Source organism: Dipodomys merriami, unplaced genomic scaffold (genome assembly GCF_024711535.1).
Source record: "Dipodomys merriami isolate MVZ:Mamm:240054 unplaced genomic scaffold, mDipMer1.0.p SCAF_1175, whole genome shotgun sequence".
Classification (NCBI taxonomy): domain Eukaryota; kingdom Metazoa; phylum Chordata; class Mammalia; order Rodentia; family Heteromyidae; genus Dipodomys; species Dipodomys merriami.
Genome location: NW_027202466.1, coordinates 53,110 through 65,637, shown reverse-complemented (window position 1 = coordinate 65,637; position 12,528 = coordinate 53,110). Strand labels below are relative to the sequence as shown.

General features: G+C 45.4%; 1 protein-coding gene across 1 annotated transcript in view; it reads right to left on the bottom strand.

Annotated features, from left to right (window-relative positions):
* Window positions 1-12,528, bottom strand: part of LOC138822918 (huntingtin) — a gene marked incomplete at its 5' end in the record, with an annotated part of 115,004 nt that overhangs the window by 52,844 nt on the left and 49,632 nt on the right. The window contains 8 exons of the mRNA XM_070015895.1: window positions 9-64; window positions 1,976-2,137; window positions 2,247-2,325; window positions 3,315-3,538; window positions 4,020-4,097; window positions 6,174-6,284; window positions 8,990-9,117; window positions 10,737-10,863. Coding sequence (XP_069871996.1) covers window positions 9-64; window positions 1,976-2,137; window positions 2,247-2,325; window positions 3,315-3,538; window positions 4,020-4,097; window positions 6,174-6,284; window positions 8,990-9,117; window positions 10,737-10,863 — 965 coding nt within the window. The remainder of the gene's footprint in view (window positions 1-8; window positions 65-1,975; window positions 2,138-2,246; window positions 2,326-3,314; window positions 3,539-4,019; window positions 4,098-6,173; window positions 6,285-8,989; window positions 9,118-10,736; window positions 10,864-12,528) is intronic.

Genomic DNA, 12,528 nt, shown 5'->3' with positions numbered 1-12,528 from the left:
ACAATTACCTGAATTGGCCTACTTCGATGTATTCAAATTGTTTCAACACAAATCCAATGAACACCTATAATCAGGAAAAAGTTTCACATAAATAATAAGATAACAATGTAAAAAAAAGTTTTTTTCTTCCTGCCTAACTGTATAAATTTTGACCACAGATAAGCAGATAAACTTTTGATAATCAAGAATTCAAATCCACTGTAACAGCAGTAACAACAGAGAACTTCCAACAATCCTTTTATTTTATTTTATTTTGGGTCCGGTCGTGGGGCCTGAACTCTGGGCTTGGGCGCTGTCCCTCAGCTCTTCAGCTCAAGGTTAGCGCTCTACCACTTGAGCTACGCCACTTCTAGCTTTTTTCTTTTTGCTTATGTGGTGCTGAGGAATCGAACCCAGGGCCTCATGCATGCAAGGCAAGCACTCTACCACTGAGCCACCTTCCCAGCAAGTTGAGTACAAGTGGCTCACTGCTTTAATTCTAGTATTGAATTGGCAGAGACAGGAGGATCAAATTTAAGACTCGCCTGAGATCCAGTGACACTTTTAGAAATAATAAAGAAAATAATGACAGAGCAGAGAATGCACTATATAGGCCTATAATCCTAGCTACCTACGGGCTGAAGAAAGAGGGTTCCACGTTCAAAGCCAGCTTGAGTAACACAGTGAGAAGCCTGTTTGAAAAACACGCAAAGGAACTGGAGACCTAGCTCAAATGGTACACAAGCCTCTTGAGTGAAAAAAGCCGAAGGAGAGAGCAAAGCGCAGAGTTTAAGCCTTCATACCAACACACAAACACAAACAAATAGTAATTTAAATTAATTAATTCCAGGGCTATCAAGTATCGTTCAAAATCATATCTATTCCAGGAAGTAGCAAACAGAGCAGTTCAACCCCCAATGACACACGGGGCATGGAGACAGCCTCCTCTCCAGCACACAGGGGCATCCAGTACTGAGCACCAGAGGTAGTTTGTGCAGCTATGGAGTCACTCTTGCCCTCTGTGGAGCAGTCCATGGCTCCCTGGCCAGGCCAGGATGCTCCTACAGACCATGGAGGTTCCCATGGAATCACACTGGCGGATTCTGAGGGCCCAGGGCATGATGCTGACATTCAGCACATGTGCAATGAATAATCATCTGAAACTCAATACTGGATCCTGACACCCAGGGGAACGGACAGGCTGATGGAAATCACCAAAACAAAAGGGAGGCCCACGTGCTCACAGCAAGAAAACAGACTTCTCTCAGGTGGGAGGCTGGGCAGGAGCTTGGCTCATGTGAGACAGGGGTCCAAGGTGAAGCACTCGCTATAGTGAGTTTGACACCCATGCAGAGGCCCAAAGGCACAGACGAACTTTGGCTGTTCTCCCTCAGAATTAAGGGTCATTCTAAAGGAGATCTTTGAAGACAGAAGGAATAGCAAATATTACTCTCCTACTTGGGAAGGAAGGCTCCAAAAAATGTGATATGCCTAGGGTAGGGTGGGGAGTTGATTTATTTTCTCTGTCTATAAAGAATTCCCAAAGAGGTCATAGTGTCTAAACTGCAATTGGAGAATACCAGTTTCCCAGTTCTGCTGAGTCAGAACTAAGAAAATGTGGGGAAAAAGGCAGACTGAATGCAGTTTTGATGGTTTCGTGCCCTGCTTCCCTTTGGATACCATGGTTATAGCCTGAAAGTTCTTGTCCCTATGCATCTGGTGTACCCCTTTCTGCCCCCACACCCTTCTGCTCTTGTCTGTTAATCCTATTGGAGCATGGCACAGACTTGTGAGTTAGGACCAGGGTGCCCACACCTGCTCATCAGCCACACACCTGACCTTCTGCATCTACTAGTTTCATGAAACAGACAAACAGGAAGAAGCTGGGGCAGGGGGGAGGGGGAATCATGACAAACCTCCCATTTCGCTACAGTAAATGCCAGTATTATTTCAGGATAACCGTTACTTGATGAGGACACAAGGGAGAGTGACAAACCTGATCTGAATCCAGGAGACAGTAATTGACCCGTAGCTGAACCAGCTGTGCCAGCAAATCCAAAACCTGCTTCTGCAACTGCACAGATGTTGTAGTGGTGTACTGTTTTAAAGCTTTTATAACAAGGGGTTCAAATAAACGAATGTGGTTGTGAATAGCGTTCTAGTAAAGAGAAAAGAAAGAAACTGGTAGCTATGATGTCCCAAGCTCAATGAACACTCATACTATCAAAGCTCCATGCTCACTTGGACTCCAGCTGCAGGGCATTTACCTTATCAGCTCGATTCTTTGTGACGCTCGTGAGGTTAGTCTTCAATTGGGTGGACACTTTCTGGAGTACATCAAACCATCTGATAAATGGGCAAAAACAAACAGAAGATTATTTTCCATCATCTCCTCTGTCCTCAGCTATGCTCAGTTGAAACTACTGTCATGTGCACAAACTCAGAACACGACTAAGTGAAAAAGAACTAAGAAGGTCATCATGTACTAGTACCACACACTGCATGTGTGGCTGCCTGACTGCACTGGTTCTAACACCTGAAAAAGGCTACTGAAGCCTGCATGTGCTGCTATGGGACACCTGCTCCTCGGTGCTGTCTCTAGAATTTGAGAGGAGATGACAGCCATTCGGAAGACAACATTTGATTTTCTTGAGGAAAAAAACCTTTGAGGTTTATGTGTGAAGGCTACTTGGGCCCATGAGACTGAGATCAGCCTAGGCAACATAGTGAAACCTACACCAAAACATTTTTAAGCCAGGTGCTGGTAGTTCATACCTATAATCCTAACTACTCAGGAGACTGAGGATCACAGTTTGAAGCCACCCCCAGCAGGAAAATCCATGAGATTCCTATTTCCAATTAACCACCCCCAAAAAGCCGGAAGCAGAGCTGTGGTTCAAGTGGTAGAGTTCCAGCATTGAGGGGAAAAAAAAAAAAAGATAAGAGTATTACATAGGCCCTGAGTTCAAGCCATACTACTGGCACAAAATAATAGAAGAAACTAAAAGAAAAGAACCTGTGCGTCTATGCTTTCTATATGTGAGCACACTGTTTGCCCCACTGCTATGAGTACAATTTAAGAGTTAGAGCTAGTGCTTTGCAGGCAGCCTGAGATGATATAATGTCCAAAGCACAGCCCATTGGCTGGACAGGGCGCCATTTAGAAGGGCCTATGCCTTACTCACCTTTGCAGTAACCATATTTCCTAAACTTGCTCCAACACAGGAAGCTGTTAGAAGACCCTGGCTAACTTGTTTTTATTTTTACTGCTTTTGCCAAGTACTCCTTGCCTGACGTCTGTGTCCCACCAATGGCAGATCACACCACACTCTTACCCCGAGGCATCATGCTCCTGCTCCACCTGTACCATGTTCCTCAGGCTGGCATCTGCCAGGGCTTGTGTGAAGTGGGTGTATGGAGCCATGAAGCAGTAGTGATACAAGCCTGGTCTCATACTCGAAGAGCCCAGGCGCTGGGCTCGGCCTTGAGACTTGCTGGGGTTCCAAGATAAGCTGTCAAACTGGGAAGCCAAGTTTGTTCCAAAGAGTGTCTTCAGTAGCTAAAGTGAAAGAACTGAAGCATCAGCAGCTCACCAGCTGATTTACTGTAGATGAGCAACATTTTAAGATTCACACTCCCAACTAGTAAGTAAATCCAGCCAAAATTCATAATGTGCATTTCTCATTAGGAATCCCTGCCGCTGCCCAGGAGACCCTGCTGTGCAGTGTGACTGGTGCCTCAGACATAAGTTTGGGTTTCCCTGTGCTTCTATGTGAGACGGGGCATTCTGATCAGAGACCTGCAGAGATAGGAAGACTAGGGCAAAGCAGAAAGGGACCAACACAGCTTCCATTGTCCTGGGCTCTAGGATGGATTTGGAGAGGGGGAAAACCTCCAATCATCCAGGAAGTGAGAGAATGACAGCTAGGACCACCCAATCCTTTCTGAACACATCTCCAGCAGCAGCTTCTGAGGAAGCAGCATTCTGGTACCAGGCCGGGGCAGGATGTGGGACCAAGGATAGGAAATGGCACTCTTACCTGCTGAACGCAAACCGTTGCCATCATTGGCTCTCGACTAAAACACGATTTCAGGTAACCAAGGATCTCTTCAACACACTGTGGAAAGAAAAGTAAGATACTAAGAGATTCACAGATGATCCATTGTTGTTGTGAAACCTACACAGCAATCAAAGATGCAAGATGGCTCCATTTACATTTTGTACATGTAAGGTTTTTAATTTATTATCCTGAACAGTATCCATACAAGGTATTGAAATTAAGCCAGGTGCTGGTGGCTCACGCCTGTGATCCTAGCTACTCAGGAAGCTGAGATCTTAGGTTCATGGTTCAAAGCCAGCCTGGGCAGGAAAGGCCATGAGACTCTTACCTCCAATTAACCTCCAGAAAACTGGAAGTGGTGCTGTGGCTCAAGTGGTAGAGTATTTGCCTTGAGCTGAAAAGCTCAGGGACAATTCGCAGGCCCAGAGTTCAAGCCCACGACTGACCAAAAAGGCAATGAAATTTACATAGGCATATGAAAGCTGCTTCCTTGAATTTACACACCTATTTTTTCACTCATTTGTTTATTCAACAATGACCAAGTATGTAGGGTCTGTGATGCTTCCAATCATATTTTAGGTTAGGAATTAGGAAGTGTGCAAATGAGTCCAAAGCCCTGCCTTTGTGGATATCTTCTGGCCTATGTATTCAGCTGAGCACATCACCTAATGTAACGCTGTGATTATGCCAGTGACCCCTGGAAGTGTCTCACAGCAATCTGCAACAATGTGTAAAGTAATGGCATTAATGTTACCATGTTCAAGTCTTCTTGGTCAGTGTTACCTCTTCCTTCACCTCCATTTTCCCCCTCCTATCCTTATCCTGAAGAGATCTTGTTTTTATCATAATTTAAAAAAAGTATACAGTCGGTTGCAGGTGGCTCATGCCTGTAATCCTAGCTACTCAGGAGGCTAAGATCTAAGGATTGCGGTTCAAAACCAGCCCAGGCAGGAAGTCTGTGAAACTCTTTATCTCCAATAAACTACCAGAAAACTAGAAGTGGCACTGTAGCTCAAGTGGTAGAGTGCTTGCCTTGAGCTGAAGAGCTGAGGGACAGACAGTGCTCAGGCCCAGAGTTCAAGCCTCACAAATGACAAAAAAAAAAAAAAAAAAAGTATACAAAAGGATGCATACGTACTATATAAGTCTAAGAACATTCTATAGATACATACTATATCTTTTTTCATGTGTGCCTGTCCTGGGGCTTGAACTCAGGACCTGAACACTATCCCTAAGCTTCTGTGTTCAAAGCTAATGCTCTACCACTTGAGCTACAACTCTACTCTCAGCTTTTTGCTGGTTAACTGGAGATGAAAGTCTCACAGATTTTCCTGCTTAAACTCTGAGCTCTTCAGATCTCAGCCTCCCTAGTAGATAGGATTATAGGCATAAGCCAATGGCACCTGACACAGCATCATTTTATATGAGGGATATGAGCATTAATAAATTTTGGTATATGCAGTGGGTGAGGTGGAATGTGAATCTTAAACCAATCCTCAGTGAATACTGAAAGAAGACTATACTGCATTTTAGTTGAGGATAAACAAATGAAAGGGGACTGTCTGTGAGTCACTTTGAAACATACTGGACACGAGGCGCTGATAGAGGATTAGTGGGGATTTATACAATACAGAAGAAAAACTTAAAGGATTTAAAGAATCTGTGTGGGGATGTGATGGTGTCCACCACAGAATATATGTTTGAGACTTTCATTATAAAATAGAGTAGGGAAGAATCAAAAAACATGAGTTTCCCAGCTCTGCCATACCCAAAGACATGAAGAGAGCCAGTCACTCACACTTGCTCAATCCGGTTTTGCCATGTAAAGAGCTCAAGGGGAAAATAAATGATTCTGTAAGCACATTAAAAAACCCAATATTCTAGAATAAACTAGGTTTAATATAAGATAATGTGATTTAGAGAAAATAGGGTATGCTTAGAAATGACTCTCCCCCTACCCGCCCCAACCCATGCATTTTATACCTAGGACACGAACAGTGTTCAGGTCCAGGACAGGAGTACACAGGGGCAGAGAGCAGTCTTCCCAGGCTGTGGTGCCTGGAGCCTGAGGTACCATCCTGGTCCCTGGGCTAGGGTGACATCAGGTTCAAGAGGAAGAAATGAAACACAAACCTTCCCAATGTCCTGCAGTGTCGCCAGCTCTAGAATCTGAGAAAGAACGTCCAAGGCAGAGCGCAGGAACCCCCCAAACTTCTCAGTGCTGTTCTGAAGATCCAAAGTGACCTTGGCAAGGTGGAAGGAGAGAGCACAGGGTTACTGGCACCACCTCAGTTCTGGTTATCTACAACAAAGACACAAATGCCATCTGCTGCAGCCAGAGGTCTCTGTGGACTGGCCATCTGGGTGTGTCTACTCACTAGCTATTTCAGGGACAGTCATTCCCATCCTGCCACACAATAGTACGTCAGTCTTATTATAATTAAATTAAGATTCTGAAGGATCCGGCTTACTTATACAGAAATTCTCCTATTTTCTAGAATCAGAGGATAGGACAGGGGGAAGCCAACTTCAGTATGCTTCCAACAGACCAGGAGGAAGAAGAGGAGTCCCTGTTGTGAGACCCTGGGACTTGATATGATGATGTCATGGAGGGCTACAGAGCCTGGAAGAGGCTCCCCTCCAACTTCTTCCCCTAGATAACTGAGAAGGGGAAAGAGGAGAGAGGTGTGGGATTCTAGAGTTCAGGTACCTAGAGAAGGCAGTCATGCAGTAAAAACTAACATAAGGGGCTAGGAAGGTGGCTCAGTGATAGAGCACTTGCCTTGCATGCATGAGGCCCTGGGTTCGATTCCTCAGCACCATATAAGAAAAAAGAAAAAAGCCGGAAGTAGCGCTGTGGCTCGAGTGGTAGAGCGCTAGCCTTGAGCTAAAGAGCTGAGGGACAGCGCCCAGGCCCAGAATTCAGGCCCACAACTGGACCCCCCCCCCCAAAAAAAAAAAAAACCCTAAGATAAAAGGGACAGCATGAGTGCTTAAGAAGCACTGAACAAGTCCTGGGAGACTGGAAACCACAGAAATGAGAACCAGAGACAGGAAAGGGATCACAGAGAAGAAAAAAAAGGGGTGTGATATGGAGTGTGAAGATGGAAGGAAAGAAAGAGAAGATGATAAGACACATATCAGGACAAGTCAGCCACTCCAAACACAGGGAAACTGAGGAGTAAGATAGGAACAGAGAACCAAGGAAGCAGAAATCCAAGTGACTAAGAAAGCCAAAATTAAGGTGGAATAAGGTTACAGGGAGGAAAAAACAGCAAACAGGGAGAACACTGGGAGCATAGGAATGAAGCCTCTAGCTAAAGATGACATGAACTAAGCTAAAACAAATTTTTTTTAAAAAACCAAAACAAAATAAAAACAGGCTGGGCCTCAGTGGCTCATGCCTGGAATCCTATACTCAGGAAGCTGAGATCTGAGGATCATGGTTCAAAGCCAGCCTGGGCAGGAAAGTCTGTGAGACTTTTTCTCCAATAAACCACTCAAACACTGGAAGTTGCAATGCAGCTAAAAGTGGTAGCTAGAATGCTAGCCTAAAGCTAAAGAACTCATGGGCAGTGCCCAATACCTGAGTTTAAGCCTTATAACTGACCAAAAAAACCCCCCACAACATTCTTTTTTGCATGGACTGACATGTGGAACATACTAAACAGAGGCCATAGACTTGCATAAAATGTGATGATACATTTTTTTAAATCAAAATACCTTTTAATTTAAAAAAGAAAAGCTTCTTTTTTGGAGGACTAATACTGGGGGCTTGAACTCAAGGTCTGGGCACTATCCCTTAGCATGTTTACTCAGTTGATGTTCTAACACTTGAGCAACACATCCACTTCCAGGGTTTTGGTGGTTAATTGTAAATAAAAGTATCACAGACTTCTTTTTTTGCCAGAGTTGACTTCAAACCTCAATCCTTAGATCTCAGCTTCCTGAGTTGTTAGGTCTGCAGGTATAAGCCACTGGCACCCTGCTTGATTCAAGATTTTATCTTTCAAAATGATCACTATTCCTCAGAAAGAAGCCAAGAGGTTTATAAATGATTTTCCAGCCAATTAAGAAGTTATCTATTAGTACAGTGAAAGAGGAGTATCTGGGACCCCTTTAGTGAGACATGTACAAGTACTGTGAGACATAATCTTTCAAAATTCTTCAAAGGTCACCTGGTTCTGAAGTAATTCCCTACACTGGCCAAGCACTGGTGGCTCACAACTGTAATCCTAGCTACTTAGGAGGCTGAGATCTGAGAATCATAGTTCAACGCCAACCCAGGCAAGGAAAGTCCATGAGACTCATCTCCAATTAAGCCGGAAGTGGTGCTGTGGCTCAACTGGTAGAGCGCTCACCTTGAGCTGAAGAGTTCAGGGACAGCGCCCAGGACCAGAGTTCAAGCCCCAACAACAACTCCCTACCCCAATAGGACAGTTTCCTTAGATGGAAAGGGGGCTCATGTGCTCTGAATACCTGAAACAGGTTTATGTGAAACGCGTGTCTTCCCTCGGCAGACCCATGAGGGAGACCTGCACGCTGCTGCCCTGTGATGTGCACCCCAGAGGGCGAAGCAGAGGAAACCTGCATACAGAGCTACATGAGATCCCTGTAACCTGGCTGAATGGCCTAAGAAAGAGGCTGTGGTGAGCCTCAAGGGTGCACACCCAACACACCAAGCCTCAGGGTCTCCCACTTGCATATGAACACCAGCTGTTTTGAGAAGTCCATAAACCATAAGAAATCACTTCCCTACTATAAAAATCCCAGATCTGTAAGTATCTGGAAATATCGGTAAAGCTACCATAAGCCAAGCTGAAAGACAAACTTGGTAAAAACAATCATAATTCATATCTCTAACAGTATGTCCATACATATATAGTTCAAATCCTAAGAAAAAGACCAAAAACCCATTAGACACATCAAAGTAGCCACACATTTGGTACCTTGTAGTTGGCGTGAGTGGCCTTCAGGACATCATGCAGTCTGAGGTAGGATGGGAGATGGTAGAAACTGCCCACTGAGGAAGATTTACTTGCTGTGACAGGGCCTGAGGAATCTGATTGTCGAGAGGCTTCAAAAGTATACAAAAAATAAATGTTTAGATTAAAGAAAAAAACCTGCCCAAGTTAACAAGAATTACTGATAATATGATTCTTTTTTGGTCGGTCGTGGGGCCTGAACTCTGGGCCTGGGCGCTGTCTCTCAGCTATTTAGCTCAAGGCGAGCGCTCTACCACTTGAGCCACAGAGCCATTTCCGGCCTTTTCTTCTTATGTGGTGCTGAGGAATCAAACCCAGGGCCTCATGCATGGGGGGCAAGCACTCTCCCACTGAGCCACCTTTCCAGCCCCTGGTAATATGATTTTTAAGTGTTCTAGAAAAAACAAGTTCGGGGGCTGGGAAGTTGGCTCAGTGGTAGAGCGCTTGCCTTGCATGCCTGAGGCCCTGGGTTCGATTCCTCAGCACCACATAAGCAAAAAAAAACAAAAACAAAACAAAAAAACCTGGAAGTGGCACTGTGACTCAAGTGGTAGAGCGCTAGCCTTGAACTGAAGAGCTGAGGGACAGCGCCCAGGCCCAGAGATCAGGCCCCACGACAGGACAAAAAAAATAAAAAAGAAAAAGAAAAAACGAGTTCGAGGACTGGGAAGGTGGCTCAGTAGTAGAGTGCTTGTCTTGCAGGCATGAGGCCCTGGGTTTGATTCCTTAGCACCACATAAGCGGTAAAAGCCAGAAGTGGTGCTATGGCTCAAGTGGTAGAGCGCTAGCCTTGAGCTGAAGAGCTGAGGGACAGCGCCCAGGCCCAGAGTTCAGGCCCTATAACCGACCAAAAAAAAAAAAAAAAAAAAGTTCGAATCTCACCTCTATCTTCCTGATTAAGTAGAATGAGAAACTGACTAACAAATCAGAGCCTGAGGCCTGAAAAGTAACATAAGATAGTAAAAAGAGCACTGGCTGTTCTCGTTGGTTTCATTTGCTTGATTGCTTTAGAAGGCATAAGTGTGTCCACTGGGATCTGTTTACTGGATGAATGCTGGCTGGTTTTAGGCATCAGTTTGTTGACTGAATGCCTGTAATCAATCCCAGAACCACTCTGCCCATGCCCAATAAGAACTGTACAGACTGGATCCAGTTCTTCCCGCAATGTCAAAAGTCTGGCACCTTTTCTCTGACCTTTTCCCAGGTACTGAAGCCCCTTCCAACATCTGTGAATTTTCTAGTCTTTTGCAGCTGACTTTACCCCTTTCTTTAGCAGTCTGTTTTTCAAATAGGTACCACATAGTCAGCTCCCACATTTGTTGTCTCTTCTAAATGCAAATTCTATTTCCTACTCCAAAATCCCTACCAAACCACAATCAGCTCTACACACACACTCCAGGCTATCCATACTACCTCCTCTAGTGAAATCACAGCTACCTCCATTGCCACAGCCAGATGACTTACAGGCAAGAGTGACTGCTTTTCAGTAAGTAACACTTATAGATGCTAAGACCAAAGAGTGTGCTGCTGACAAATAGCACGTTTATTAACTGAAGCAATTCAGAGAACTCCCATTGACTTCCTTGCTAGGTACTAGATTTCCGTACAGCACCAAGTATTCTATGGATTTCAACAGGAGGGTAAGCTTAAGTCCCACCCTTCCGCCGCACAGACAGCGCCTGTCCCTCCCTACCCAGCAGGTGTTCCTTACCTGTATTGGCCTCATTGCCTTTCTTGGGACTCGGTGGAACAGATGCCTGTTCTCCTGGTTCTCTCTCCTTCCCCTTTCGCCGGATGGGACTTAGGGAAGGGGGGTTTGCTAGAGAAGGCAAGGCTGCCTGAAACAGAAAACAAAAATGAGGTAGGAGTATGGCCAACAGACAATGGGAACTAAAATGACTCATATACGGTTTTGCCATATAGTGAAAAGCGCTAACCATACAACCCATCTTGTTCTTTAAGCCTGTCTTTAACAGAGCTCTGAGCTACAAATGCCTGTACTCATCCACACAACAGGTTGCACCTGGTAGGTGAAGCCCAAAACTTCTTCACAGCTGCATGGTGAATGTGTTGCAGATGCACAGGGTTCTTGGGCTATGGCAAGGACTGGAGGCCACCAGCACCCCTCTAATAGTAGGCAATTGGGCTATTCTATATAAGCCAGGACATGCACAGGACATGATCCTGTTTTAAATGTCACTTTTCAAGTGACTCACTCAAGGTCACAGTTAACAAGCAGCACAGCCAGGAGCCAGCAAGTACAGACATAGCCACATTCTTTCCCCTCCGTGAGTGAATATAGACTATCCAGCTCCCATGCCAGAGGTGGCAGCCAGCACGGACAGAGTGGAAATGACAGAGCCGCACTTCTAGTCCTTGCTCTGCTACTCACTTTCTCCCCAACCGTAACAAAGTGCCCACACAATGTCCCTGCCACTGAGCTGTTGAAACTTAACCTCTAAGATAATATATTAGGAAGTGGGCAATTGGAGATGAGGCCATGTGAGTGGGACCCTCATAAAGGGAATTAGTTCTTTTTTTTTTTTTGTCGGTCGTGGGGCTTGAACTCTGGGCCTGGGCGTTGTCCCTTAGCTCTTCAGCTCAAGGCGAGCGCTCTACCACTTGAGCTACAGCGCCACTTCCGGGAATTAGTTCTTAAAAAAGAAACCAGCCGGGCGCCGGTGGCTCACGCCTATAATCCTAGCTACTCAGGAGGCTGAGATCTGAAGATCGCCGTTCAAAGCCAGCCCAGGCAGGAAAGTCCGTGAGACTCTTATCTCCAATAAACCACTAGAAAACCGGAAGTGGCGCTGTAGCTCAAGCGGTAGAGCGCTCACCTTCAGTTGAAGAGTGCAAGGACAGCGCCCAAGCCCAGAGTTCAAGCCCCACGAAGACACTGTAAGAAGATAGTTCTATGAGAGAATGGGCCCAAACAGAAGAAAATATCTGTCAGCACCTTGATCTGACTTCTAGCCCCAGAACCATGCCACTCAGGATATGCCATTTTGTGATGGCAACTCAAACGAAGACCGAACTTCATCTGTAAGGATGTCACCCTGGGCAAATGGCCATAGTAAATGTCTATGGGAATGGGCAGAGGGAACAGGAAGGACTGGACTACAGAGGCTAGGTGAGAGGGTCTGTCACAAGGCCCCCGAGAGCATGAGCCCATCTGTAGGACTGTACAGAAGAGGCTTCCAAAGACAGAAAGCAGATCAACGGCTGACTGCTTGGAGCCAGGGGCAGAGAAGGTTTGGGGGGAAAAGTGCAGGCTTCTTTTGGGAGTCTAAAGTTGACTGTGGTGATAACAACTCTATGTCATACTTTAAAAGAAAATGAATTGTGGAAGTAGTGCTGTGACTTAAGTGCTAGAGCACTAGCCTTGAGCAAAAGAGTTCAAGGACGTGCACACCCAGGCCCTGCGTTCAAGCCCCATGACTGACAAAAAAAATTTGTCATAGAGGCTGGGAATGTGGCTTCGTGGTAGAGTTCTTCCCTAGCAT